This window comes from Ipomoea nil, unplaced genomic scaffold (genome assembly GCF_001879475.1).
Source record: "Ipomoea nil cultivar Tokyo-kokei standard unplaced genomic scaffold, Asagao_1.1 scaffold1421, whole genome shotgun sequence".
NCBI lineage: Eukaryota > Viridiplantae > Streptophyta > Magnoliopsida > Solanales > Convolvulaceae > Ipomoea > Ipomoea nil.
This window is the reverse complement of record NW_017617849.1, coordinates 6,302,706-6,330,468: the sequence shown is the minus strand read 5'-3', so window position 1 is coordinate 6,330,468 and position 27,763 is coordinate 6,302,706. Positions and strand designations below refer to the sequence as shown.

Genomic DNA, 27,763 nt, shown 5'->3' with positions numbered 1-27,763 from the left:
GTTAATTCGAGTGGATTTAATAAGTTTGTATCTTAACCTTTCATAATGCATCCATTTGGCGAATATTTTAATTCATACTATTTCATTTTAGATATTTTGATAAGAGTAAATTCTATCAGAGGTCCCTTGTCTTTGGTGACAATTTTAAATTTAGTTACAGATTATCACTTTTACTATTTAACATCTTAGACTATTGTTTTTGGACACTTTTAGTCATTTTCATGACTTTTCCTATTTTTAGTAAGGGCATTTTTGTCTCTTCATATTTTTCTTTTGTTATTTTTTTCTGATTTCAACTTGTTCAATTGGTTTAGAACTTTAGGTAACTCTGATATTTAGGGACCAAAAATGCGATTTTCCTTCCTATAAATGAAGACAATAATGTCTCATAGTTTTCTGGAAAAAAAAAAAAAATCGAAGATGGTTATTACACAACTACTAGAAGACAAGAATGTCTATAGTTTGTCCGTATGAGTTTAACTCACTAGTTTAGTAGGCAGTATTTGAGAGAAAAGATAAAAGTTTGAATTTCAACCGCGACAGTGTGGAGTTTATGTCCAAAGTGAACACATTCATTGTGTGCATCGACATTTAGCCATGTCTATTGAGTCATTGAATCATCGACCTACCATAATTTACATCCTCACAGATATTATATCGAGCTAGAATGTAGGAGATCTTTGAAATTGTGGATTCAACTTTTGGGAAAAGAAGAATGTCTCATAATTGTTTTCTCAAAACTGTTGTGTTTATGTTTTAATTTACTTGATTTATTTATTATACTCCGTTAAGGAAGGAGGATTTAACGTTACAGTAACCGGGACGGAAAAGAAGGGAGTTGCAGGCGACAGGAAGATGCCTCTTTAATTTCCACGCACTTAATTCCTTAAACCGTTCAATGTCGTCGCCGTAGTCTTCGCGCCACTGACTTCTTCCCCTCTCACTCATCACTTCCCCTATACCCAAAACAATTCATAAATCTTAAAAAAATAAAAATAAATAAAACATTCCCCCCAGAGATTATTGTCTCGACATAGGATACAATACGCACACTGGTATTTGATCTATCATCTTCGTCAGAACATGAAAAACTCATTTGTAAGCCATTTGTTTCTCTCTCTTACGTATATATGTCGAGCAGCCATGGTGTATATATATATATATATATATATATATATATATGTATATATTCATTGCATCCATGCAATGTTCTTGCCTAGCTTCTTGAATCGGGTTTCTAATTATTAATGTTTTTTCCTGTTATAGAATAGAATATAATAATGGCCATGCAGAATATATATGTACATATATATATATATATATATATATATATATATATATATATGCTTGTATAGCGCAGTTTTAGGATCCTAAATGGTGTTTTGTTTGCTGATATAATGGCGTTGATTTGTTCTAGGATTAACGTAACCTCTGATGATAGATTCTGGGGAATGTCTGCATTTCTAAACAGACTTACTCTTTCATTTGAATTTGATTTAATTTAATATGTTTTTGTTGGTAATTAACCTGAAAACAGGCGTCTATAGTGAGAGACCAGAAGAGGGGGAGGTCGATTATATGCCTGCTTTTTCCTGCAGCTTCTCTCTTCTTTCTGCTGCTCTTCATAGGGAGTTCATCTATTCAAATTCGTAAGGAGGTAAGAAAGGCCAATAATATACGACGCTCCTACTGGAAGACGAATTTGGAACCTTTAATTTGTGGTTACCGAGTCAACAGTCTGGTTGGAGAAGTGCAGAAATGTTGTATTTTTTTGTAAGTTTGGTTGGAATTGTTGTTTAATTTATGTGCAGAAACTTATGAGATGGAGAAAGGAGGACAAGGAGGATGTAGATTCATGTCAGGTTTGTTCTTCAATATAATTTGCCCTAATTTTCTGCACAAGTTTTGGGTCCTGTTGAGTAGCCCAAGTAGTAAGTGTTTGATAATTTGTCACATCTGGTTTAGAATACATGCAGACCTCCTGGAAGTGAGTCATTGCCAGAAGGCATTGTTGCCAAGGATTCTAACCTGGAAAGGCGGCCGCTCTGGGGTTCTCCAAAGGTACCATAATCTTATCTGTCTCCACCAATGTGCAAAACTACATCTCATTATTGCAACTTCTTTGCATCACAGGAATTAGAGCATGCTGGAAACCTGTTTGCAGTTGCAGCTGGGATCAAGCAGAAAGAAAAAGTGGACAAGATGGTGCAAAAGGTGAAGCTTTCAAATTTAAAATTTTGGGTGATAACTGTTGAGCATATAATATATATAAACATAAATGTGCATTCCAACTATCAGCTTAAGCTTTTAGTTGAGAGGACATAAAAAATGTCATAACTGATCGACTCAAACTAAGAAGGCCATTAGGCCATGAACTTACAACTTTCTGGTTATCATTTTTTTGACATTATTTATAGTTCATAGTTATGATGCTTTCTCTGTATGGAATTGCAGTTCCTTTCATATAATTTCACAGTAATGATTTTCCATTATGATGGCATTGTTGATGAATGGAAGGACTTTAAATGGAGCAATATTGTGATACACATTTCAGCTCTCAACCAAACCAAATGGTATGTCGAATTGACTGATGCGTTTTAACTAAAAGTCTAAACTGATAGTTGAGTTATATATAGACAAATATTTTTAACATAGTATTATTATGTTGTTATTACACAATTATTATTCAGGTGGTTTGCAAAGAGGTTCTTACATCCAGATATAGTTGCAGCATATGGATACGTTTTTGTATGGGATGAAGACCTTGGAGTTGAAAACTTCAACCCAGAAAAGTATGCATATTGCAAGTTCTTTAAATGGTTTTTTTTTTTTTTTTTGGCGGTTTCTGATGATGGATCTTGTATGTGGCGTGTAGTTATATGTCCATTGTGAAAAATGAAGGGCTTGAGATTTCACAGCCGGCATTGGATCCTGGAAAATCAGAGGTGCATCATCAGATTACAGCGCGAGGAAGGAGATCAAAGGTGCACAGGTAGTGTTTGTGTTTTTGTCACAAAGAAGATTTTTCTGTATTGGTGTGTTCCAGAGCTTTAATCTGCTGCAATATAATGGTGTTCATACTTAATGCTAATCGCCATTGCAGGAGGACTTATAAGCTTGGGGACAAGGGCATTCTGTGCAACAGAAGTAGTATGACTCCCCCTTGCACTGGGTACAGAATTTATATGCAGAAACAGCTCTGTATAGTTTCTTGAACTGAACTCTTTTCTGCTGCAAATTCTCTCACTCAGAATCGAAAGAACAATCTTTGCAGGTTTATTGAAGTGATGGCTCCCGTATTTTCCAAGGCGGCATGGCGCTGTGTATGGTATATGATCCAGGTTTTCCCTTTATTTCCCATTTATGGTTCCATTTCACCAAAAAAAAAAAATCGAGAATTTCTCCCGTTAGTAAATGCACCCCAGAATTGAAAACACTTCCATTCCATGTTCTTATTCTAGTAGTCTGACAATCACTATAGTTTTCTCCCTTTTTTTTGATTGTAACAGAATGATTTGATCCATGCTTGGGGATTGGACATGCAACTTGGTCATTGTGCACAGGTGATTCAAAACTCATGATCCTCTCAGTTTGTTTTCTCCTAGGAACCAGAAAGGTGGTTATGGCTGACAGATTGACAGTAGTGTATAAGTAGGTGTCTTTGTTCCTTGTTTCTTAGGGAGATCGAACGGTCAAGATTGGTGTTGTTGATGCGGAGTACCTCGTGCATTATGGGCTTCCAACGTTAGGAGAGCCGTCAGGAAAAAAGTTCAAACAATCATCAGAAAACAAGAACAAGAACAAGAACAAGAACAACGAGGTCAGAAACAAGTTATGCAAATTCTAAAAGTCTAAACGGATAATAAGCCTACATAATATCTTCAATTGCAGGCGACAACAAAAACAAGAACAAGAACAACCACATCCCACTCAATTGACTTCAGAGTCGAAGTAAGTCTCTCTTTCTGACCATATATATATAATATATAAACATAAATGTGCACTCCAACTATCAGCTTATTCAGTTTGGCATCAAAGATCTGATAAAAAAAGACAATATGGAGAGTGCTAAACAATCCTTTTGACAATTAAGATGATGTTGTAGGTGAGAAGACAGTCTTATAATGAATACAAGGTGTTCAAGAGGCGATGGAAGAAGGCTGCTGAGATGGATAAATGTTGGATAGATAAGTATCCGAATGATACATCGTATATTATTATATGAAGTAAAGAACAAAATAGGTATTTCAAAAACATCATATATTTTATGAAGTAAAGAACAAAATAGGGCGTTTCAAAAGCATATTAGCTCTTTATTTTTAAGATTCTTAATCCTTTTCCTAGGAGTAGGATGATTAGTATAAAGGTAGGGGTGTTGGCATAAATGATTGTGGAAATTAGAAAATGAGAAAGTATTTGTTGTGAGTAGCCATTCTATAGGGTTTTTGCATTGTACTGGTCACGTGCAAATTCTTGAATGATCTTCCAAAAAAAAAAAACAAAATAAAAAAAATCACAAGATATAAAGAGAGAAGATGACTATAGCTTCCATCATCATCATCTTCCTGGCTTGTCCTCTATGAGCACATGGGTTGTTTGGACATTGTCATCCCAAAAGAAAATGAGATTTTAGGTCAAAGAGATTCCCCAACACTATTTGTAATTTGAGATCTGATTTGTACATCCCCACCCCCACTCCTACAGTCCCACTCCCATAAACACAATCTTGTTCATATTGTATCACACTCTAAATTATAGTATCATTCATTCAATGTGAAATTCCAAAGTAAACATTGACTTGTAGATTGTTGAAGGAAGCATTTGTCTATGTTCCAACAAGACAACATAGATTTATGTAATGAAAATTGACTTTGAGGTACAATTTAATTGGTTGCCTAATTCAAAATATAAAAGTAATAGTTTGTTTTGCTAGTCGTTACTTTGTCCAGTTGCCATGTATGGGCTCAAATCCAATATGAATTTGTCCGGTTGTGAACACTAATGTACAAACGCTTAAAACAAATTCGAGTCCTTTACTCAATAGTGGATTTTGGTGTAATTTTTGAAAAGTTTTGGTAGGTGTGATTAGGAAAAAGAAAATAATAGCCACTCTGAGCTGCCCCAGTGGGCACGTGGGAAACATACACCCGCTGGGCTGCAAATTGCGCTGCAAGAGCCTATTTTGCTTTTCTTTTTGTTTTTTTGTTTGTTTGTTTGTTTTTTTTTTTAAATTTTTATCTCTGCAAAATCTTAAGGTGTTGCAAGAGAAAAAAAATCATGAAAAGCTTTGTTTCCCATTTGTCTAAACGCTTCATCTTTGGATTTTACTGTTCCAAAATCTCACCAAAATACACAAATGGAGATGCTCTAAGGCTATAAAGTATATCAAAGTTCTAGTGCAAGACCAGGTGGAGACACTCTCGAGTTTGTGGTAAAAAACAAACTTATTGACCTTTGTAACTTCAAAGGTAGTTACAATGCAATGAATTGCCACTCTATCATGAAGTCAATAAAGCAAAGTATAACATCACAACATTATTGTTGTAACAAAATGGTAGCTTGGCTTCATTGCCCTGACCTACTTCCACCCCTCCATAATTGTTAGGGTGGCTACCATTCATAATTCACTTGTCATCCCATAAAGTCTCATCTAATTTATTTATTGCCATTGGTCAAGATAATGAAGGTTCTTTCCCCCCTACTTCCCTCTCTAATCCGCCATTCTAGGGTGGGCACCAGCAAGAGATCTGTAGGGGCTGTGCCTTATTTATCAGGACAACCAAATCAATTTCCATACATAACCATCTCACCTCTTCAACATAAATACACACCAAACCAAACCTTGTAGACCTCACGCCTCCGGAAAGGATTGCACCCTAGACCGGAGGGCCCCACCTACCCCTGCTCGCTCTCGAGGCATGGTGGAGATAACTAATAAGTCGCATAATGTTCCTCAACGGCCACGGGGTACTCACAAGGCTAATTCTATAGGAGCTGAACTATGAACAGAACTCTTAACTTTCTTTAAATTGGTCAACCAGTTCAACTATGCCTCCAGACACCAGAGACCATAAGATTGGCCTAGACTCGATTTAGTTGCAGAAAAGCAAGAGGATCTCGAAACACGAGCCCTTTCCATTGCGTGAGGGAAGCACGCAAAACCATCTCAGTTCTCACTATAGTCAACCTAGCCCAACGAAGAACCGGATAAACGTTGAAGAGCATATGAAAGGGGCACAAAAAAGTCGAAATCTAATCCAAGAATTAGTCAAAACACTAGACAAAAGGGCCAAAGGGTACAAACACACAATGCAAAAGGCTAAATAGCAGCAGGGTGGCAATATCATTTGTTCATTATAAAATATGGCCCCAGCATTATAGTCATATGCACACACCTACCCATTGTCAGACTCAAGTGTAAACAAATAATTGATGATCCAAACATTCAAACAAATAATATTATCTTAATCCCTGTACTAAGTATCTCTGTAAACAAATAATGCTATTCTTAATCCCTGTAATAAGTATCTCTGTAAACAAATAATGTTATATCTTAATCCCTGTAATAAGTATACCTGCAAAACATCCTCACAAGCCAAACATCATCAATCACTAATATATAGAAGAATTTAAAGGAAATATAATGATATAATTAACCCAACTAAGCTTTCATTATGAGAGACAAGCTTTCTTATCTCACACTCAAAGCTCAAAAACAACCTAGTTCTTGGTTCTACTACTTCCAGAACAACCACATAAATTAACACTAAAACAAGGACTAAGTAGCAGCAAAAAATTAACTGGAAATAGCTGTCCTGTCCTCTCCTGTCCCCAAAACAATTATAGACAAGAAATAAACAAATAATCTAGAACAGATATTCCTACTCCTTTCACACACTCAACACAATCAGATTTACTAGTAACTAAATTAATTTCCTTTTTTTTTTTTCCTTAATCAAATAGGGAGCATTAAAGAAGATAGATACAGTACTTTTTTTTCTGCTTCTAGAGATGGCATCCAAAGCAATTACAGGTCTTGGGAGTGAAAGAGCAGAAGCCAAAGGGCCTGTTTGGGATGTTGCAGTTGATGGCATAGCAGCAGGGGGTTGGGAGGCAGTAGCCTTTTCCGCCGCCGCCGCCGCCGCAGCAGGTGCAGAGGGCGCAAATCTGGAAGCTGCCGAGCTTCCTCCGGGTGTCATTCAGCATCACCGCCATCTTCTCCGCCTTCCCCGGCTCGAGAAGCGGCACCCACCCTTCATTTTCCGGCGCCGCCGACACGTTTGCCTAAAAACCCACACCAAGAAAACGGACATAAGCCTGGGAAAAAAGCCAAGAAAATCAAATCTAGAGAAAAAATAAAAAAAAGGGATGAAAGGGTACACTGCCCAGTGCCCAGAACACTCACCGGAGAGTCTATGGTTCCATGGGAAGTAATGAATAGCAGGATGAATAGAAGGGAGGAGAGAACCCTACTACTGGCAGTAGGAGACATTTTTGTGCTTTTGAATTTCTTTCCTTTTTATCTTTTTCTCTCTTTCCCTTTCAGCTAGCGGTGGTGGACGGTGGTGGTGGTGGAGGAAACAGTGGGTGTTTGGGCTTTAGGCCTACAAATCTTCTTCCCCCAAATCTTGAAAATGTGGGTGCCTGATTTCTTGTTGATTCCAATCTAAAGATATATAAAGTGGGTGTGTGGGGGGCTGTGCTTTAATGGCATTCAAGTGTCAACAACTTGGTGAATTTGGATTTTGGAAAAAAAAAAAAAAACTTATTTTAATGGTAGCAATAATAATGCAGAATATACAATGGGGAGGGGAAGAAGAAAGTGAAACCAAATTATATAAAGTGGGTGCCACAGTAACTCAGTGAGTGAGAGTGAGAGTGAGAGTGAACGTCATTACATTATGGGTTGGGTTGGTTCTCTACTTAACTTGGAATCAACTACTCCGACACGTGGTCTACGTAAATACTATTGTTTTTCCCCACCAAATTATATTTCCAACTCATACTTTCATTAAATATTTGTCAAATTATATTATAGATTTCATGAACCCGTCTCTGGAAGTGTAAGGGACGTGAGGTTTGTAATTTTATAACCCGTCTCTAAAAGTATATTTGGTATAAGGGATGTGAGGTTTATAGATTTCATTAACCCGTTTCTGAAAGTATATTTGGTGTGATTTCATTAACCCGTTCCAGGAAGTATATTTGGGGTAAGGGATGTGAGGTTACATCTATTAAGTACTCTTACATTGCTTTTCAATATTTCTCTCGTAATCTTACATTATATCTCAGAAGGAATCTTATTACCCCTACTCTCACGAGTAACTCAATTAGTTCATGAGTGAAAGATTGCACCTAACAATGCAAGATCAAATCTTGAGAGTCGTAATATGTGAATTTTAACATCACTATAAGCATCCAGCATTATCTTTCTACTCAAGGAACCGCTAAGTCACCATGATTTAACTCCAATTTTAACCATCAAACACAGATATTCTTTTTACCCTATTCCCATATCCATATTTTCTAACCATCCAAACGCAGCCGACAATTATATAAAATAATCTTAATGTATATACAGAAGTGTGGGGAACAAAGAGTTGAAATACACAGAAAACTTTTCTCAAGTATAAAGCAAACAGTAATATAGAAATGGACAAACAAATTTGCATAGAGTCAGATCTCAGTAACTAGACAAACATGTAGGCATGATGGAATTTGGCTGTTAGTGATATTACTACTCATTTTGTACTCATTATCCTACAGAATTGCTATACAACTTTAGTTCACTGTATACACATAAAACAATATCATTCCATATGTTGTGCATCTTGTCCCAAGATCTCCCATGTAGCAACCATAACTGCTTATATCTCTGCCTTCAATTCTGAAGTTATTAAGATTGATAAATCTCATGTTTTCAAAAAAAAAAAATGATAAATCTCATGATAAATCAGAAGTCAGTAGTCTCAAGTGATGATAAAAAGTGGCATGCAAAGTATTAGCTGATAAAGTGTTAAGAGTCGTACATTTCTAAGAAGAGATCGAGCTTTATCTTGATTATATAAATTCTCTAGATCTTGCATAATAATGCACGAGCAATAAGGTGAACATAGAAAGCAATAAGGTGAGCGCAGAAGACATTATGTGTTAGTAGTGGTGGCTTAAAGAATGAAGATTCTCAGCTGCAAATGCAGTGAAATATCAAATCATAGATACTATGGGAGAAAAAGAATAGTTGCTTGTTTCCTATGTTCACAATGGAGGCTTCTTTAATCTTTATGGCAGGGAGAGTTGGGGATTTTCAAGAAAAAGCTTTATACAGCAATAGTTCAATATTTTACAGCCAACCAGTTAAAGGGAGTTTTTAAAAGTTGAGCAGCTTTTTACGGTCTAAAGCAACAATGTTCAATAGATAGTCTGCTTAATCACAAGTGACTCTAATCAGAGGCCATTACGAAAGAAAGAAAGAAAGAAAAGAAGAACAACTTCACAGTTAAAATTACCTCTTGACAATACCATAGTGTTAAGGAGTGGGCCATTTAATCTCTCCCGCAGTGAATCAGAGAGCTCGTCTGTTCTTTTGACTGCTGTAGTCACCAGGATCTCCCCTTGATGACTCCTGCAAAGATAAAAATCTGTCTTCCAAAAGAAGAATTAGACAAAGCAAAACGGAGATCAAAAGAGATCACACCAAGAAAAAACAAAAGGAAGAAGATTGAATGAGAGCAGGCATTGGTATCAAGCTGGGCTGCTGGGGACTGGGACAGAATTGATTCACAAAGAGTAGAAAAATGGCTCTGGGAACAGAATATTTCATGGTTAACTTCAAAAAGTGCAATAACATATGTGGAGATTTATTCAGGGCACCAAAGTGAAGCTCTACATCAACATTGTCAAGTGAATGCATTATCAGCACAGAATGGCTTTAATAGAATTATGTACATCTCCAACAATGGAAATGAATTTACAGGCAACTGTTATTAATTCTAAAGGAGTTCGAAGACACTGATACTGGCTGTAACCAAGAGGAAGATCATCCTTCTGTGTCAATGTTATTACCACCAGATGGCATCTGTCTCACTTTTGAGAATGACAGTCACCTGGGCTCCGTGGAACTTGCCTCAACAAGCACCTTCTGAAGACAAAGTCAAAGTACCAGTTCCTGATGAAGAACCCAAGAAATGCCGAACAGTAGGAGCGTTAGTTGTAGATGATGGTGAGATATTGTAGGTGAAAACTCCCATTGGGTGATCAAACTTGCAACTTGGACCAAACTTGCATATCCCATACCGGGAATAAAAAGCACATAATGGTTCTCCCTACAAAGCATAGATAAGGAAATTAAAGTTGTTTCTACTTGGCTAGCTTCATTATTTGAAAGAAAATCAACATGAAGAGCAAAACAAGTATTGAATACTTTTTTTTATCATGATGCCAATATTATTAAGCCAAATAATTAACAACTATCTTCATCCTAACGGCTACATGCACCTACACTTATTCTCAGATAGAAGTACTAATGCTTTAAGTTGTATCCAGTTAGATATGAGATTCATGCCAAATAATATAGAGAAAATTGGAGATTAACTCACTGGGCGTAGAGGAAGTCCAATTGGACTCAACAAAGAATCAGGAGGAGGAATCAATCTTTCCCTCGGATGATGGAATTTACAAACAGCACCAAACTTGCAATCCCCAGTCTTCATGTAGAATTGGCATTCTGGCTGACCTGGTCGTTCAGGGAAGACGTTCTCTCTCTGCAATGCATAATACCCCATAGGTAATGTACCAGCACGATAAGAAGGATTCATCCCTTGAGATCCCACGTTTGCCACCTCACTGGAACGAGACAATCCATAAGCCTGACTATTTCCTACTGTCAGCTGTTGGCTCTCAGGGGATGAAACTGAACCAAGTTGTCCCTGGAAAGGAGTCCTAAAAAAGAATCAGAGTCTAGGATATTCCTGTAATGTTTCCATGTCCCAAGTTAACAAAATCTCATCAAATGCATGTCATGCAAGAAAATTAACCATTTTCAGAATACAATCCATATGGGGTCCTCTTTTCTTTTTCTTCCACATAATTCATAGAGAATTCATCTTCCCTCACATGTCTACCACGTGGATGCTATTCTACCTAGTTGTTTAATTCGGTATCCAATAAATATATTACGTAACGTTAGCTATAGATCAAATCCTAAAGCACAAAATCAGCATCTGAACTTTTATCTCTGTTATTCTGCATTATTTTAATGAAGAAAATATAGTGTGTTATCTCAGTCATTTTTTTGAGGCTCTGAATGACAACAGATATAAAAATATTGACTCAGCAGATATTTAAGCAAAACACACACATTTGCATACAAAAACGGAAAACATTGAACTACTTAGCAAAATGCCATTGTGAAGCTCACACTGTATGCAAATCCTGGAACTGATACTACCCCTTGAGGAACAATCAGGGGTGTGTAACTTGAAGGACCTTGCCAACGTGGATTGGTAATAAAAGAAGCTCTTGACAAGGGATATGATAGCTGACCAGGAGTAGTTGGAGAATGGACGGGAGGATAAGCAGGAGAACCACGTAGAGGGACCATCATATTAGATGGTTGAGGATGGTGAAATTTACAAGTGCTCCCAAACTTGCATTGTCCAGTTCTCATATAATAGGGGCATTCAATGTCATTCTGAGACAATGAACAAATGATTATATTACAATACTTATCTGTTCAAGCATAAATATCTGTCAAAAGGGCAATGGTATCCTTGACCTATATCACATATCATATTCACAGCACAAACTTCACACACTAACTTCAAAAGGGCAATGGGGTTTCATATGATTGGTAGTCATCATCAGAAAGTAATGAAAATGAGTTCAAACTGAGAGGTAAGCTGAAATATGTTCTAGAACAAATTAATAGCAAATGATATGCTTTAAAATTAATCCATCACCCCCATAGTCTGTCATGAAAAAATAGGCTTTATGTTAATAGAAGGCCAACTGTATTTAACGGAGGAAATAGAAGGCAATACCGGGCGAAGTGGATAGCCCAAGACATTTAGAGCAACTCTTCCAGCAATCCCAGCCTTATCTCTAGGATGGTGAAACTTGCAGGTGGCCCCAAACTTGCAAGCTCCCGTCTTCAAGTAGTACTGATCAATAATTCAAAATAATTCATTCACAATTTGAAAATAATAGATGAAAAAAACTCATTGAAACATGGGCCCCAGCAAAAGAAGAATGTTATGGGGCCACGGCTACAACGAATGCACTTTTGGCATTAGTAAATCCATGGTATAGATTATAAACAAAGTTGTAAACACTAAGATCTTATGACAAATATATATATATATTTATATATATATATATATATATATACACACACACATACACACACATATGAGAATAATCTAGTCATGACTGGAAGGGGAAAGAATTGGGGAAGAGTTTCTCTCCAGTCACGAGATTAGAGAATTTGACCACTTATCATTATGAAATATATGTCATCAATATGTAGATTAAAAACAAAGATGGATGGTTCCAGATTTCACGTCATGGATAAGTGAGAGATGGATTGGATATTACTCCATTAAGCAATCTTCTCCTAAAGGCACAGACACATAAATTTGGCTTTCTTACCTGGCATTCTGGCTGCCCTACTCGTTCTGGATACTCACCTTTCATCCTTGCCGCAGCAATTGCCTACAAGTTAAACTTTCTAAGTCTATAAATTCCTGACATAGAAATGAAAGAACACAAGAATATGTAGAAGCAAGATCTAAATGAGTCCATGAATACCAACAATTAGACACAAGTCAAAGGCATAAAAAGAATGCTACATGTTTGCATGAACACTAGTGAAGCTTGAAATTGAATTTTGCATGGCAGACACACGCCTAAGGGAAAAATGTACCTATTCAGCAGATGTTAAATTGGTATGTCCATTCCATCCAACTTGTTCAAAAAATCAACAAGATCTATTATGCATGTCCATCTAATATGACTCCTGTGTTTTATTATGTAAGCTCGGTTTCATCAAGAACCCATTACCACTCCAAAATCAGGGCCAAAAGCTGTAAATCTATTATCTATGTCTTATTTTCTTCTTCTCTCTCTCTCTCTCTCTAGAACTCCTCCAAAGTCCAAACTCTAAAACATGACAGTATTGCAAATGAAAAGTGCATTTTACTGGGTACCCTTTTCTTATCTATTTTTGCATTTAGTATTTCAGAAACATTGCTCTTACCAGTTTCCTGTTAGATGGATGGTTAAATCGACAAGATGCTCCAAATCTACAAAGACCAGTTCTGATGTAGTAAGAACAATCTGGTTCACCATCACGTACTGGATATGTCCCAGACTCCATTGTCTCCATTGATCTCAAACTCAGTTGCCACAGTGTTTCTGAAATAGTAACAAGTCAGTAATTAATTGCAGCATTAAATAGTATAGTAATGTACTCCAAACTGATATTCAAATTAAATAACTACAATTTCCATAAATTTCTTGCCCCAAATTTCCATAAATTTCTAAAGATATGCAATTTCACATCATTTGAATTCAAGAAGACAAGAACCAAAATCCTTACCTATATGCAAGAGCTTTAGAGAAAATAAAACTCAACATAAATACGATAAATTTAATTCAATTTCCAACAGCAAAGCACTAAAATTTCAAAAACTGAAAAGCACCAAGCACCCAGGTCCTCTTTTCCTTCTTCCATAAAAGTTAAAAACTTGCAGAACTATTTCAACCAAGTTGATGTCTTGATGAGAATTTATGTCCCTATAAATTACAGAAATCCCAAAAAACGTGAAAAGCCTGATAATGTATCGACAAAGCCATTCATGGCTCGTCTTCAAATTACTCTTCCACATGACGTTACCACTGCTTCCCTTTACTTTATGCTCCCCCATTGTGATAGCAAAACGAAAACTTCATATGATCAACTACAATCTAAAATAAAATTCAAATTTTATTAAGCACATTAGGGCAATCATTGCTCGTGCACAGAGTAAAGAGAAAAGGAACGCCGATTTCTAGATAATACTTATTTTGGAAAGAAGAGAGATAGAGAGAGAGAACGGGGGATCAAATACCGAAAAATAACCCAGCAGTAAAAAAAATAAAAAAATTCCCACTTTTTTTTATACTTTTATCGGTGTTAATTAAAAAAACAAAAGAAAAGAAAACGCAACAGTGGCATCGACTTCATCGCTGATCCTCCCTTAAAGAGAGGAGACGCGTAGAGAGAGAAAGGCGGACCTTGGGCGAGGGGCGGAGACAGAGAGGAAGGACCTTCGGTGACGGAGGCCATGGAAGCAGAAATTCCGGCGGCGGCTTCAAAATCCATCATGTGGAAGAAGAAGAAGAAGAAGAAGGAGACGATGATGATGATGCGGAGGAGGAGGAGGAGGATGAGAGTGCGGTGGTGCTTCTTCCATCAGCAGCAGCACCGCCGTCCCTCCAGAATTCCCATTGATTCCGAGAGACCAAAGGCCCGCTGTTGCCCTTCCCAACCCCCGATCAAAAATGCGGCAGCAGCTCGGGAGAGGGATAAAAATAATGAACCGAAATGAAATTATTATTTTTATTAAAAAAAATTAAAATCGGAGTGGAAGAAAAGTAGCGTTCTCTCTTCTCCACACAAATAACAGAGGGAGAGAGAGAGATAGGAAGAGAGAGAAGGAGAGAAAAAGGAGCGAATAAAAGCCGCCCACTCCCAGACAGAGAGAGAGGAAGCTCTTTTTTTTTTTTTTTTTTTTTTTGGGGTTTACGGCACGAATTTAGTTTACTGGGTTCGAATTTCGACAGTTCCAGTCTGAGAATTATATTCAAAGTAAAAATGAAGTATTTCGTTAAATTTAATTAGGGATTTAATTTTTTGAGGGGAAAGAGAAGAAGCTTTCACCCGCTTTTAATCTCCAACCGACGCCTCTTGTCTTCCCCACTCGCGGGCGTGATTCTTAACCTACCACTGCCCCGTTCCCGCTTTCGCAATATCATTAGCTCCCAGCAGCCCATCCAATCATAAATTGTTATTGGGACTCTATTACTCCAAAGAGTTAACCAAACAGATGAAATAAGATTCTCGAACTATAATGTTACAAATTTTATTCTTATTAACATTAAAAAAAAATATTTTTAATACAAGTTACTTCTTTTGAGTTTCTAAGTAAATAAAGTTTAATTCTCGTATCTAAAAGTTACTAATTCAATTATTTCTAATGATATGTATCACATATTAGTGGTATATTATTGATCATTTTAAAATTTTATTAATTGTAACATCTACAATATATATATATATATATATATATATATTAAATGAATCAATTTTAAAATTATTTATTAATTGATACATCAAAAAATAAAGTTGGAACATGTATAACACTGCTCTTAATAAATTAAAATAACTTATAAATGTGTGACTGACTGACTGTAACAATATGACATATCATGTTTTTTTTATAGGTGGGAAAAAATTGGTGAACAAATAGTTGCTTTCATGGTAAAAGTAAGAAATAAAAAAGTTGAGTGTTATAATAATATATATAATTAGACAGAGCAATATTTGTCAGGAATGAATCTTATGCCTTAAACGGGACAAATTACGTCTAAAATGATACAATTGATTAGTTATAATATCAAATAAGAGACCTGATTTTGGTTAATGATTACTCAAATAGTGACACTTTGAGCATAATATTTTGTTTGAGTAGTTGAGGCCTTGAGTGTCATCTAATATTATTCATGTTTTCAGTGTCCTTAATTATAATTTGAGTTAATACCCAAAATCGTCCTCGACTATAGTGGTTTTTCTCAATTTCATCCTAAACGACTTTGGTGACCTAGTATCGTCCCAGACTTTTGTGTTTCGCTCAATTTAGTCCTCCATTTGTTATTCCGTCAAATTGGTGTTAAATTTAGGGACAATTCAGTAATGTCAATATTGATCTCTCTTTACTTTCAACTTGTGAAGTGCGAAATTCCTCTTTCTTGTACGAATTACACCCAGAATTACTCCCGGACCTGCAAATCAAATTTTATATTTGCAGTTTTAGGAGTAATTCTGGGACTAATTCGTAAAAAAAAAAAAAAAAAAAAGGGATTTCGCAGTTCACATGTCTATGAGTAAAGAGATGCCAATATTAAAATTACTTAATTGTCTATTTATTTAACACCAAATGGATAGAATAACAAATGAGGGACTAAATTGAGTAAAAACACAAAAGTATGGGACGAAATTGAGCGAAACATAAAAGTCTGGGACGATATTAGGTCACCAAAGTCGTTTAGGACGAAATTGAGAAAAACCACTATAGTCGAGAACGATTTTGGGTATTAACTCATTATAATTTGATGGCAAAAACTTGTGCGAAACCGTTTTAAAGATTTTTATATGTAAGATAGGTTAAAAAAAATATAAAAATATAATACTAATTAGGAATAAAGTGTATTATTTATATGGAGAAGTATAATACTTTTGAAAAAAATGTAATACTTTTACATTTTGATTTAAAAGTAATAAAGTATTATATTTTTCTCCATAAGTATTACTCCATACATTTTTTCTTGTAAGTAACAAACACATACCAACATTACTTACAATGAAAATTATAATACTTTTAATGAAAAAATATAATACTTTTAGGTCACAAGTTTGAATTTCAATGGGACAGTAACTCTTTGTGTTTCAATAGATTAAGAAAATATATATGGACAGATATTATGGAGTATATTGTAACAGAGTCAATAGTACTAAAAAAAAATGAATTAAATTTGTAGGAGCTATCCCCATCAGTTCATAAATGATAAATTAATGCGCCTCATTAGTTGCAAGTTGCAACCTTCACGGTAGAAAGTCTTTGTACTAAAATCCTCTATGGCTATTTTGGAAATAGGTTCATAATAATACAAATCATTCAGCATAGTTTGTGAAATTTTATTATGTATGTTATCAAACATTAGGTACTCTCAAAATATTATTACATATAAAATAAGTATTGTGTGAGACAATCCCACGTGATAGAAATATATAGTTACTATCTAAAAGTGTGTAGTAATAAACTTCACTCCAAAAAGACCCACAAAGGATTTATTTTCCTGTTTTGCCTTCACCAATCAGTACAAATGCATACCAGAAGAGGTTTTAGCACATTGCTCCACTAGTCACCGACTCACCGAGAATGATAAACAATTAACTTCAAGTTTCAGCTACTGTTTCAGTGATTGTTGTCGATTGAACTTTTTATTTTTTTTTAATTAAGGCTAAGTACTTACTCCGTATTAATCTTTGATCTTGTCATATTCGTATTCACTTTTTAGGATTTTTTTTTTTTTAATGACGAAAAAATTTATAGTGTATACTTAAATGTGTGCACGGAATAAACCTTGTTTATATGTAATAGCCTACAAATTACACCAAAAAAAAAAAAAATGTAAACTACTAAGAAAATCATATTTTCTCAAAAAAAAAAAAAAAAAAAAACTAAGAAGATCATATGCAACAAGCTTGAATAAGAAGGTGTTGACTAGAACTTTCTAACTTATTTATACTAAAATACTTCTAAAACTTTATCTATAATAAATGTGCTCATGAATATTGCAAGGGTATGCAACGATCAATTTTGGTAGGTTTTTAGTTAATAACTAAAAGAATGTTAATAGAGTTGTACCCGACCAAAGGACTAAAACACCTAACATCTTTTAACTTCATAACCAATAATCATTCATTGCATATTTCTACATTTAAATGCCTATTGAATTTTTAATCATCAACATAATTATAACCGACCAATAACCAACCGAAATAACCGAAATTTTTTGAACTTCATGTATCACAACTGATAACTAACGGAATATTGAAAATTTCAGTCAATTCGATTATTAGTAATCAGTTACTAAATCGGTAACTTTATTTACTCACCCATAATTGCAATTGAGGGAGAAGAGTGAGTGTATAGGTCCTAACTAATCGATCTAAAATTTAGTTCAGAAGATTTGCACTACCTTGCACACACTATTCAATTAGATCAAATTTTGTAGAACCTAGTACTATAGTACTGTACTGCTGTATAAATGTAACCGGACAATAAGTTAATGACCACTTGTAAGAACTTGTTACCTTAGCGAGTGCATATAGCAGTGTCCTTTGACATAAAAACAGCATAGGTAGGTACTAGTGGATATCAGCAATGAAAACAGTATAGGCACAACTGCCCAATGCTTGCTCATATGTAAGAATCTGAAAGTTTGAAACCAGCATAAATACACCAACTTTCAGGAATGACCAAAAAATACTGCAACAGATTAAAGGTGAGTATCCAAAATGAGAAAGGAAGTGTCATAAAATTACCGTTTTGTTGATAAACATAACTCAAGATCAGTTTCACTCGAGAAAACATAGTATTCCAACTACAGATAGTGCCGCATATCATAACATTACCATATTAGTCCCTACTTAATGTTCTGGATCTCTTCAAGCATCACTACGGCTTGATCACAAAGAGTGGCTGAGGATAGAAATTTGAGATATTGGAGAGCTTATAAAAGGATTTGAAGGAAAAAGGAGAGTACAGAAAATGAATCAAATGTTAATGAGAAAACTCACAGTATCAACGCTGACGGGCTTGCCATCCTCAGCAAGGATCTCAACTATTGTTCCCGATTGATCAGCCTGGAGAGAAGTGTATTTTTTTTAAGGTTAAGAAATCACAGACATTGAAAGGGTATAGTCACAGAAAAGCAAATTGACATCACCAATCATCTTGAAGAACTAGTGCAACACTAAATCATGCTGCTAAAAGAGGTGTAGTTATGCAAATACAGAGACCATTGGACTGTGTAACACCAAAAGAGAAGAAAAAAATTTGAGGTCTCGGACACAGATCGGGCAAAACATGTTGATAATGCGGGGAGGATGTTTATGAAGGGGATAGAGTGCATTGTTTACACATACCCTCAAGGGAAGAGGATCAAACATTAAAGCACTGTAATATCATGAGGTTTTGAGTTCTTGATCAAGGCCACAAAATAAGTTTGCCCACGAATAAGCTATAAATTTATGATGCTAGAATAAGAAAAGAATGCTTACTTCAATTTCATTCATCAATTTCATGGCTTCAATAATGCACAAAACTTGTCCCTTCTGTACTTTGTCTCCAACCTGCATTAAAATTCCATTCATGCCAAGAATTTCAGGTGTGTGTGTGTGTAGAAAGAGAGAGAAGAAGAAGAATAGAAATACTACCTTCACAAATGGTGGTTCACTGGGTCCTGGACTTCGATAGAAAGTTCCTGCCATGGGGCATTTCAGTGGAGGCAAAGATGACTCAGATGGCTTGGTTTTTTGAGGGAGAGGTGCCTGGGCTGGGCCTGGAACTGGAGGAGGTGCTGGTACAGATGAAGGGAGTGCACTGGGTTGTATAGCTGGCATGTAGTGTGACTGGACTGGCGGAGTATGAGGAGGAGGAGCAGCAGATGGTGGTTGCAAGGCCTCCTTTTTACGGATTATCAGTTCACAGTCAAGTTGTTTCAACTTGAGCTCCGCAATATCTCTGGAATCAACTAGCCTTCAAAATATAGAACATTAAATTATTACTACTCGGATAATTGTGTGGAGATGATAAAAGTATCAAAAGGTTATGCATGAATACTTGACAAGAGTTGAAACTTGGCTTAGGAACTCAGCTATCGACTCTTCAGAGGCCAAAACTGCAGGCGAAGTCTCACTCGAGAGCTTGACATCATTGGATGCCGATGATACTTCAGGCTCCGGAGGAGTACCAGGTGCAGCATTTGATGATCCATCCACAGAAACCTTAAGAAAAAGCACATCCATGAAGAAATTCTGAAATTTCCTCTAACAAAATCCGCGAAAGGGAACTTACCTTATTCAATTGTGCTTTTGCTACAACAGAGTGATTCCAGTTGGAATGCAAATCCTGCCCGAGGGAGATTGAAATCATCACACACTTCTCAAAGCAATAGTGCCATCGATTTTATCTCACAAATGAAATATAGATTTGAATCATAACAGTAAGAGAATACCAGTTCCCAAATACAAACACTGAAACGGAATCAAGGAACAGATTACATGTTCCAAATTTAATTTTCTTCCATTATCCTGAATGGAATAAGCATTTCTGTTTATGCAATCCAAGTAGTATATTTTCATCTTTCATTTTCCTGTTCTTTTGTTCCATCAGAAACTTCACAATCCGAACAGAGAAAGATTATTCTCAGCTACTCTTTATAATTATAACAGAATTTTCCTCTAGCATACTAACAAGTAACAAATCACCAATTTTAATTCCAGTAATTTCTTTGTTCCTGCTTTCACATTAAGCTTTTCCTTTCCTCAGTAAATTCAAGAGTTTAACCGGAACGATATTCTCATTCCTATTTCTGCTTGCAACAATTCTCAGTTCATTTTTCGTAAAACCAAAGGAACACAAAAATAAGTAATTAATGTTTTGTTCTACAGAACAAAAAGAGATCCTGCATGCATGGAAGACCACCATACATACATATATAAACGCGCAAATCAATAAATAAATAACAAAAAATAGAAGGCGGTTCAAGCATTTAACCAGAATTGCGCATCTTAAACCATACAAGTATTAACTAATTAAGTATACAAGTACAACGCATGAAATGCTATGCAGGGGTGGGGGAGGAGTCGAGAGATGGATACCTTAGAAGAGGAGAACCGGAGCTTGAGCTTGAGCTTGGGATGAGATTGCGAGTAGTGGTGGCGGAAGAGAGGCAAACATTTTGATGAGTTCAGAACATTTCTCGTCGCCGTCGCCGCAGAAGCTGAGGTAGTGGCGGCGGCTGCAGCGGTAGCTCCGACGGAAGTAGCCATTTGGCAAAGAGCTTCAACAGAAATACAGAAAAAGAGAAGGGATATTTCCTCCGAGAAATTCGATCATCCGAGAGAGACAGGTGTCGGATAGAGGGAGGTTATGATTTATGAAATCCAATTGGAAGAGGAACAGAAACAAGACAGAGCGGAGCAGGCTTTCAGACCTTGAGAGACTTGAGATAAAAGAAACGATGTCGTTTCCGGTGGCACAGCGTCCTTTAGGATAAAGCAAAAAAATGATTGTCCGTACTATCCAAGAAATACGTCAAATTTCAACAATCTGGGTATTTAGTATATTTAGTAATGTCAAATAGTTGAGAAGTGGGTAAAGGTTGATAGAGCAAGCAGATTTAGAGTTATATTATGTTACAAAATAGAGAGAACAAAAACAAAGATAAAATATATACCATAATTATAGAACAGTATTATTATAGGCAGGGATGTAAATTGTAAAGTAGCAAATAAAAAACGATCAATAAGTTAGGGTTAGTTAATTTAGGGCAATTTCATCAAATAGCACCAAAGGATTATAGCTAACTAGTTTGATAGCAAATTAGTACAAGTCAAACCTAACTTCATCTACTCAGTAAAAGTAGATTCGTTGATCAGACTTTTCAATTATGTCTGATTAATCGAGTGCTCCATATTTGATCAAATTTTTCAATCATGTCTGATTAGTCAAGAGCTTCACAGTATTGGTCCATAGACCAATTGAGCTAGCTATAACTCTATCAAAGCCTTGGAACATAGATTTAAGCCTTATAGCCGGAAACATTCAGCATTTCTCCCCTGCCACTTGAAATAAACAAAAGCAACAGAGAATAGATTCTCTATTTACTATCAAGAGCTCAAAAGAATCATCTCTCCGGTGCTGCGCTATCCATAAAAGTTCTTTGCTACTAGACAAGCTAGAATCCAAATTTTGACGGACAAGTTTACTGAACTTAGGCAGAAAATCTAGAATTTCTTCTCTTCAGAACTTAAGGAGGTCAACAAATATTCAAGAACGACTTCAGCCAATGCATAGAGATTATATTCTAAGATTTAATAACTGAAATGGTGAGTTTTTAAAATACAAAATTTCAGTAAGAAAGAATAGAAGTTTGAAGAAAAATCAGTTTGAGCAAGCCAACTCAAGTGCAGGTGCACATTCATCATTGATAAGATCACTAGACATAGCATAAGGTATTCTATGGCGTTTTAGTATACGGGAAGTGGCTACTTTTGCCAAATCGTAGTTCAAAACAATCACCCTCTCATCATCCAGATCGAACCTTATTCTCTCTTTGCTATTATCCTCCACAAGCTTGCGTAAGTGTTTCAAATTCTCAACTTCAACACCATTAACCTTATTGACCTGCATTGCATACCAAATAGTTTCAACTATTTTGAAGCAAAAAAAAAAAAAAAAACGCAGTGACCAGAAACCTGGGCTGTGAATGGGATAAAGATTAAATGCAAAAGAACAATGACTACTGTATCAGATGCCTACACTCAGAAACAATGCAAAAAACAAGAGAAAGAAAAGAGGAATAAGGGTTGGGGGAGAGACTATATTACCTGCAATTCTGCAAGACGCTCATACCCAGTATTAATATCATCTAACAAGACCTACATTAAGTCAATTAGTCATGTTAAACAGAGAATAAAGCTACCACAGGAAGTATAAGGTTAGAAAGGAGTGAAAGCTAAAAATACCTGAGAAAGAATAACAAGTTGTTCTCCAGGTTTTGTTGGAAGTTTCCTGAGTGCTCTTTCACACAACCGCCGAGGTGAGGTATTGTACCAGTCTTCTCCATACTCATGAAGGTATGGTTGAGTTAAAGGAATGAAGACAAGACCAGCAAAAATGAAAAAACTGGGAAGCTTATCAAATTGATGAACCGGAACAAGGGGTTTCAGCTGCATAAATATTAACAGTAGTTACAGCAAACTCTTCATTCAATACTTCCAGCAATGTTGATATAACGCAACTATGCAAGGCTTAAAAAGGTACAGTATTACTAAATATTACACCTGTAGTGTATTCACTATTTAGCATTATTGTGTTTGAAGCCTAAACCAAGTGTTATTGGTTACACCAAAATATTTCATGTGTTGGTGGTTTAAAGTTATTGTGATTTTCCATTAACTTCTAAAGATCACAATTGTTTTTAATCCTATGTTCTCCCTTTTGTCCACCATTAAGGGCATTTAGAGATTAATATTATTATTTTTTGTTTTTGCTCCATATTAGTACATCTAGTTGCAATAGGTTTTTTTCAAATGTTATAACACACCAGAACTTGAACAAAAAAGTGTCCAAGGAGATATTGTCAATTTGCAATCTCAGAGCCAATACTAATGGTTGAGACATGCTATCCAATCACATTAAACCATACTTCCACAGACACTTTGCTGGTTAAAAAGCACAGTATTTTAAAATATAGCCTGCAAAAAGCAAATAATCAGAATGAACAACTTACTGGAAAAAGTTTGATGCTAAACTCATGCTTCTCACCATTTCTCAGTACTTTGAGTACTGCAGTTTCATTAGGTTTCTTCATAGAAACCAAGTGATCAAATGTTATTCGCTCTCTGTTTCGAAAATGAACTGTAAAGCACAGACAATCAGTAGTACTCAGACAACCAAAAAATATTGGAACAAATGCAAGAGTAATAAATCTCAATATTTCTGAACTTATATAGTTATGCACATATTTAAGCAGAGCATCAGGTCAATACTGCAATCTTCAAAAATTCCTGTTATCCATGACCCTGAGGGAACATGTATGTTATGTAATTATTTGTCACTCAATTGCAGAAAAGAACCTCAAAATTAAATGAGCCCAAAAAACATACACATTTAAATACATTCAATTTAGATAGATTGCTGATTCAAAGGCAGTGCAGGCATTCCCCCAGAACTCATCTCTTTCATTTCACATGGCTATGCCATTGATGAGTACCAATAGGGCCAAACTTCAATGTTTTCTTAAATACATAATTTTTTCAAAGTAAAAGAGGAAATGCAAAATATGAAGTGCCCAAAAAGCTTACCTGTTCCGTCATTGGCTATAGGTATGCCATCAAATGAGAGAATGATATCATCTTTTCTCAACACCTTATAAGCATCAGAAAGTGGGTTGATTTTGCTCACAAGCACCCCAGTCAACTCTGGACCCATTTGAAAGTATTCGCGAAGCTGCAAATTTTCTGTAGGTTGGCATGACAAGCCCATAGAGCAAAACCCAACATAACTTCCATTCTCTTCTACTCCAGATATAAAATGTCTTATTACAGGGACAGGAATTATGTAACTGAAAGATCCAAGGAACAAAAACAAAAACAAAAAAAAACAAAAAAAAAATTGTAAAAAACAGACAAACAAGCCCATCAAACTCTTAAGTGACTTTAACTATAATTGAGAACTCAAAATCAATGTGATTACTGTGCATAAAGTTGCAGCTATAAGAAATGTAAACTATCAATTTGCCAAGTTCATCAGTTTTGTGCTAAAGTTAGCATTTTGGAGAAGAAAATAACCGAGAATAGAAAGAAATAGGATAAAAGGCACTGGTTTTAATTAATATTCTACTAAAATAAAGGAATTTAGTTCATAATAGGACTTATTCAAAATGACAATTAAGATTTAAGAAATAAAGATACAAATAACATATAATGAATACTAATTCTATTTTTCATACAAATGGCATGATCTTTAAATAAAATAGACGATACATTTGTTTGTAGTTATTAAAAAAAAAAAAAAAAAAGTTGTCCAGGTTGTTATTTGTGCATCGGTATCTTATTAAGCCTCCAAAAAGACATGATGTAAATTAAAGAGAGTTCTCACAAATTCAATTTAATAAAAATGGAACTAAGTCTCAAGTTATACCCAATATTCTCTGCACCAGAGAGGTTCTGGAAAGCAACCCCAGCAACTTTGTTGCCCATGATTGCTGGCCCTCCACTATTTCCAGGATTTATAGCTGCATCAATTTGTATTGCCAAGAGTTGACTTGCACCATGTACATATTGTGTAGGTTCAACCCTTGAGACAACACCTTTTGTGACAGATATGTTGTCTCCCCCTACAACCAAGCAAAATTTAATTGAAATAGTTGTTTAGAAAGATCATACTTGTTCAAAATGCCTAGCCTGAGTACTAAACTTACAAAAAGGCAGTGAATTTCATTAATCACACAAAGTTATAATCCAAGGTAAGAGGCTGACTGTTGGACCACTGGGGTGGAGGGTGGGGTACCCAAACAAAGTTCATAAAACTGAAAAACTTCCATTTTACCTTTAATCGATTGAAATAGAATGATATTACCTTGAGGATAACCAACTACAGCAACACCTTCTTGAAGAAATGGAATGTCTCCAAGCTCTAAAGAGTTTGTACCCTCCCAGAACTCTTCATTCTGAACCACTAGAATAGCCAAGTCACATTCATGGCCAACTGCCTGGACTTCAGCTTTATACTTGGTTGGAGAGCCATGCTTTCTTACTAGTACAAAGGTATGATCGGCCACAACGTGAGCATTTGTCAGGATCCTCCTTCCAGGAATAACAAAGCCTAAGGGAATAACACAAGTGTAAGACTTCAGAAGATCTTCACATCAGAAAACTATAACCAAGTGAACTTTCAAAATCAAAAAGAAAAAATGACAATATAAAACTTGATTTGCATATGACATTTATGTTAGTCATGCAATACAAACATATGATAATTCTACAGTCCTACACATGAAAACATTTTACTTTGAACACAGACAACATAATATGGATATAACAGAGAACCAAAAAACAAAAAAGGAAATAGCATCTGTTGAGCATAACTAGTAAGATTTAGTTAGATTTCAGAGAAATTTAGTACAATTTCTACTAGCATATTCAAGCATGATCCTCAACGGCTATGGGCTATGGCATTCATGTCATCTAGCTAATTAGCTTATCTCATTTCCTTCAAAAATCATCCTACAACATAGCAGGGCAAAATGTTCATGGAGAAGCAATCTCACAAGTGTGTGAGCACAGGTCATCCCCAATTCTGAAGAGAATATGAAATGCAGCCTACGTTGGAACAAATAACTGCCTCAAAGCGACTCTTCTTAAATAACAAAAGAAGATTTTATTGGTAGATAGAGGGGAGAGGATCACATCACGGCTCGTTGGCAACCTCTAGGCTCTAGTCAAAGGATAAATACAGGTGATAGACTTTGGCAGACTAGTGAGAAGTATTAATCACATTTCAACCTCATATTAATGATTACCGCTTGGATCTGACAAGGTTGAAAGCTAATTCAGCAAAACTTATCAGCTTTAAATATATGAGCTTGGGATTAAATTTCCAACTCTAAATGCTACTTGGGGAATATTCAAAAAGAAACAAACTGGAGTCTAATTCCAATTTTCTATATGCTTCCTCCTGGTTCACGCTTACTAAGATCAATAAACCAGTACTCCATCTACCTGCTGTATCAAGAAACTGATGTTTCTTTGTTTGCATTAATGGTGATTAAAACCTGAGGTCCCCTCTGCTTTTTTGGCAGTTCTAACAAATTGCTTTGGGTCAAATGGGGGATAAGGAGCTTTTCCATTACAAAATTATACAGCATTCCAAGTTCAGCTATGCCATAGTTAACTTCAAGTGTAACATTCAAATTGCAAGCACCTCAACAGGAAACAATTAAAGGAAAAATACTTTGATTGAAAGCCGATTTGAAAAGCTGAAATTTTGAGGGGGAAAAGTGAGGAAAAGATTGCATCCTAATTACTTTATATTATAGCTAAACATATAAAGATGCTATTTGCTTAAACATAACATGTTTACTCATAGGCTTCAAATGCATACAGATAAGTCTCGATGCATATGTATGTCTAGTCTAGGACCTCTAGGTGTATTAAGTTTAAAAATGGAGCGGGAAAAGACATTAAAAAATTCAAACCAGAGCCGGTAGATTCGCGCTGGGATTTATTCTGCCAAGGTAGGAAGTAGCTAGGACTGCTGGAAACGGTGAAAATCTTAACCACAGAATCCAATGCGAGCTCAATCGCGTAATAAGCATCCGAAATGCTGCTTGTTGTGGAAAGAGACTCCGCCGGCGATTCCGAATTAATTAGTTGAACACCATCCGCGGCGGCGCCGCAGTTATTGTCATCCAATCCATTTTCCGCGCTTGTGCTCGCAGTGGAAAATAATACGGAGGAACTGTATTTGAACCCGTCTGCTGAACAAGGGCGAAATGAATGGTAATAGAAGTTGTCACTGTCACAGCGTGCGGGGACTTTGCTAGCGGAGGCTACCCGATCGGCGGAAAGTGGGTTGCGGCGGCGAAAGTAGCCAGCTGAGAGTCTTCGTGCCACACGAAGGGCCGATCGTGTTCCCAGCATCGCTTTTCTGAAGCTACCTCTTGAAGCTTGCGCTTTGGACTGGCTGCTTTTGAGCTACCGCTAGTATGCCGCCATTTTTTCCAAACATGTGGAAGCAGTATTATACTGTGATTCGTAGGGTGCGCCCTGAACGGGCCAACTAACGGACCTGGATAGCCAAACGGGTTGTCGAAATGGATCTTTATCGGTTCGGATCGACTTACTATTCGGTCCCCTTGTCACCCTGTGCACTTACAAACTACGGAGTATTGGGAGCAATAAATTAAGAATAATGTTACATATCAATGATTTTATGGTCTAGTGAAATGAAAATAGTCAATATTAGTTGTTTGACTTGGTCAAATAGTTAATATAAGTGTTTGATTAATTAATTTTTTTAGCATATTGATGCAGTAAATTTGTTCGGGTATAAGTATTCATATATTATTGAGTAGTGTGGATTTGAAAATAGTGGCTCGGGTTATCGTGATCGAAGGTTGGAGGTTCCTGAGCTTATAATTATTCTAGAGA

General features: G+C 36.0%; 5 protein-coding genes across 7 annotated transcripts; 1 reads left to right on the top strand and 4 right to left on the bottom strand.

Moving 5' to 3' along the window:
- Window positions 1-938: 938 nt before the first annotated feature.
- Window positions 939-21,937, top strand: LOC109187957. 3 transcript variants are annotated; one of them, XM_019338397.1, is made up of 14 exons: window positions 940-1,098; window positions 1,538-1,657; window positions 1,812-1,862; window positions 1,966-2,061; window positions 2,134-2,214; window positions 2,455-2,573; window positions 2,691-2,792; window positions 2,876-2,992; window positions 3,104-3,172; window positions 3,275-3,341; window positions 3,510-3,563; window positions 3,680-3,820; window positions 3,892-3,951; window positions 4,106-4,428. In XM_019338397.1, the coding sequence occupies exons 1-14, from the start codon at window positions 1,084-1,086 to the stop codon at window positions 4,223-4,225; spliced, it is 1,212 nt and encodes a 403-aa protein (XP_019193942.1). In that variant the 5' UTR covers window positions 940-1,083; the 3' UTR covers window positions 4,226-4,428. The 3 variants fall into 3 exon arrangements, with proteins under 3 accessions (XP_019193944.1, XP_019193942.1, XP_019193943.1); XM_019338398.1 differs by lacking the exons at window positions 3,892-3,951; window positions 4,106-4,428 and adding an exon at window positions 21,861-21,937 and having other exon boundaries at window positions 3,680-3,768; XM_019338399.1 differs by lacking the exons at window positions 3,892-3,951; window positions 4,106-4,428 and having other exon boundaries at window positions 939-1,098; window positions 3,656-3,716.
- Window positions 6,761-7,908, bottom strand: LOC109187960. The gene is made up of 2 exons (XM_019338401.1): window positions 7,406-7,908; window positions 6,761-7,284 (listed from the first exon to the last, which is right to left on the bottom strand). The coding sequence occupies exons 1-2, from the start codon at window positions 7,490-7,492 to the stop codon at window positions 7,006-7,008; spliced, it is 366 nt and encodes a 121-aa protein (XP_019193946.1). The 5' UTR covers window positions 7,493-7,908; the 3' UTR covers window positions 6,761-7,005.
- Window positions 9,815-14,719, bottom strand: LOC109187956 (zinc finger CCCH domain-containing protein ZFN-like). Its single transcript, XM_019338396.1, has 7 exons — window positions 14,272-14,719; window positions 13,253-13,410; window positions 12,646-12,708; window positions 12,039-12,158; window positions 11,417-11,689; window positions 10,596-10,925; window positions 9,815-10,322 (listed from the first exon to the last, which is right to left on the bottom strand). The coding sequence occupies exons 1-7, from the start codon at window positions 14,360-14,362 to the stop codon at window positions 10,125-10,127; spliced, it is 1,233 nt and encodes a 410-aa protein (XP_019193941.1). The 5' UTR covers window positions 14,363-14,719; the 3' UTR covers window positions 9,815-10,124.
- Window positions 18,296-21,021, bottom strand: LOC109187959 (biotin carboxyl carrier protein of acetyl-CoA carboxylase, chloroplastic). The gene is made up of 7 exons (XM_019338400.1): window positions 20,705-21,021; window positions 19,899-19,952; window positions 19,665-19,828; window positions 19,259-19,580; window positions 19,103-19,174; window positions 18,620-18,685; window positions 18,296-18,521 (listed from the first exon to the last, which is right to left on the bottom strand). The coding sequence occupies exons 1-7, from the start codon at window positions 20,873-20,875 to the stop codon at window positions 18,498-18,500; spliced, it is 873 nt and encodes a 290-aa protein (XP_019193945.1). The 5' UTR covers window positions 20,876-21,021; the 3' UTR covers window positions 18,296-18,497.
- Window positions 21,887-27,407, bottom strand: LOC109187955 (protease Do-like 10, mitochondrial). Its single transcript, XM_019338395.1, has 8 exons — window positions 26,809-27,407; window positions 25,191-25,436; window positions 24,753-24,948; window positions 23,915-24,174; window positions 23,341-23,468; window positions 22,574-22,777; window positions 22,436-22,486; window positions 21,887-22,232 (listed from the first exon to the last, which is right to left on the bottom strand). The coding sequence occupies exons 1-8, from the start codon at window positions 27,251-27,253 to the stop codon at window positions 21,990-21,992; spliced, it is 1,773 nt and encodes a 590-aa protein (XP_019193940.1). The 5' UTR covers window positions 27,254-27,407; the 3' UTR covers window positions 21,887-21,989.
- Between the last annotated feature and the right edge of the window lie 356 nt (window positions 27,408-27,763).

Bases quoted from the DNA above. Each gene is read 5' to 3' on its own strand.
- LOC109187960 (XM_019338401.1), bottom strand. From the start codon at position 7,492: ATGTCTCCTACTGCCAGTAGTAGGGTTCTCTCCTCCCTTCTATTCATC. The intron at 7,285-7,405 runs GTGAGTGTTCTG...GTGGGTTTTTAG, and splicing joins ATGGAACCATAGACTCTCCG to GCAAACGTGTCGGCGGCGCC.
- LOC109187956 (XM_019338396.1), bottom strand. From the start codon at position 14,362: ATGATGGATTTTGAAGCCGCCGCCGGAATTTCTGCTTCCATGGCCTCC. The intron at 13,411-14,271 runs GTCCGCCTTTCT...TTACTATTTCAG, and splicing joins GTCTCCGCCCCTCGCCCAAG to AAACACTGTGGCAACTGAGT. The intron at 11,690-12,038 runs GTATTGCCTTCT...TCATTGTCTCAG, and splicing joins TGGGCTATCCACTTCGCCCG to AATGACATTGAATGCCCCTA.
- LOC109187957 (XM_019338397.1), top strand. The intron at 3,342-3,509 runs GTTTTCCCTTTA...TGATTGTAACAG, and splicing joins GTGTATGGTATATGATCCAG to AATGATTTGATCCATGCTTG. The intron at 3,564-3,679 runs GTGATTCAAAAC...CTTGTTTCTTAG, and splicing joins AACTTGGTCATTGTGCACAG to GGAGATCGAACGGTCAAGAT.
- LOC109187955 (XM_019338395.1), bottom strand. From the start codon at position 27,253: ATGCTGGGAACACGATCGGCCCTTCGTGTGGCACGAAGACTCTCAGCT. The intron at 22,778-23,340 runs GTAAGTTGTTCA...ATATTTATGCAG, and splicing joins TTAGCATCAAACTTTTTCCA to CTGAAACCCCTTGTTCCGGT. The intron at 22,487-22,573 runs GTATTTTTAGCT...GACTTAATGTAG, and splicing joins AACTTGTTATTCTTTCTCAG to GTCTTGTTAGATGATATTAA.
- LOC109187959 (XM_019338400.1), bottom strand. From the start codon at position 20,875: ATGGCTACTTCCGTCGGAGCTACCGCTGCAGCCGCCGCCACTACCTCA. The intron at 19,829-19,898 runs GTAAGTTCCCTT...CTTTTTCTTAAG, and splicing joins CAAAAGCACAATTGAATAAG to GTTTCTGTGGATGGATCATC. The intron at 19,581-19,664 runs GTATTCATGCAT...TATATTTTGAAG, and splicing joins CAAGTTTCAACTCTTGTCAA to GCTAGTTGATTCCAGAGATA.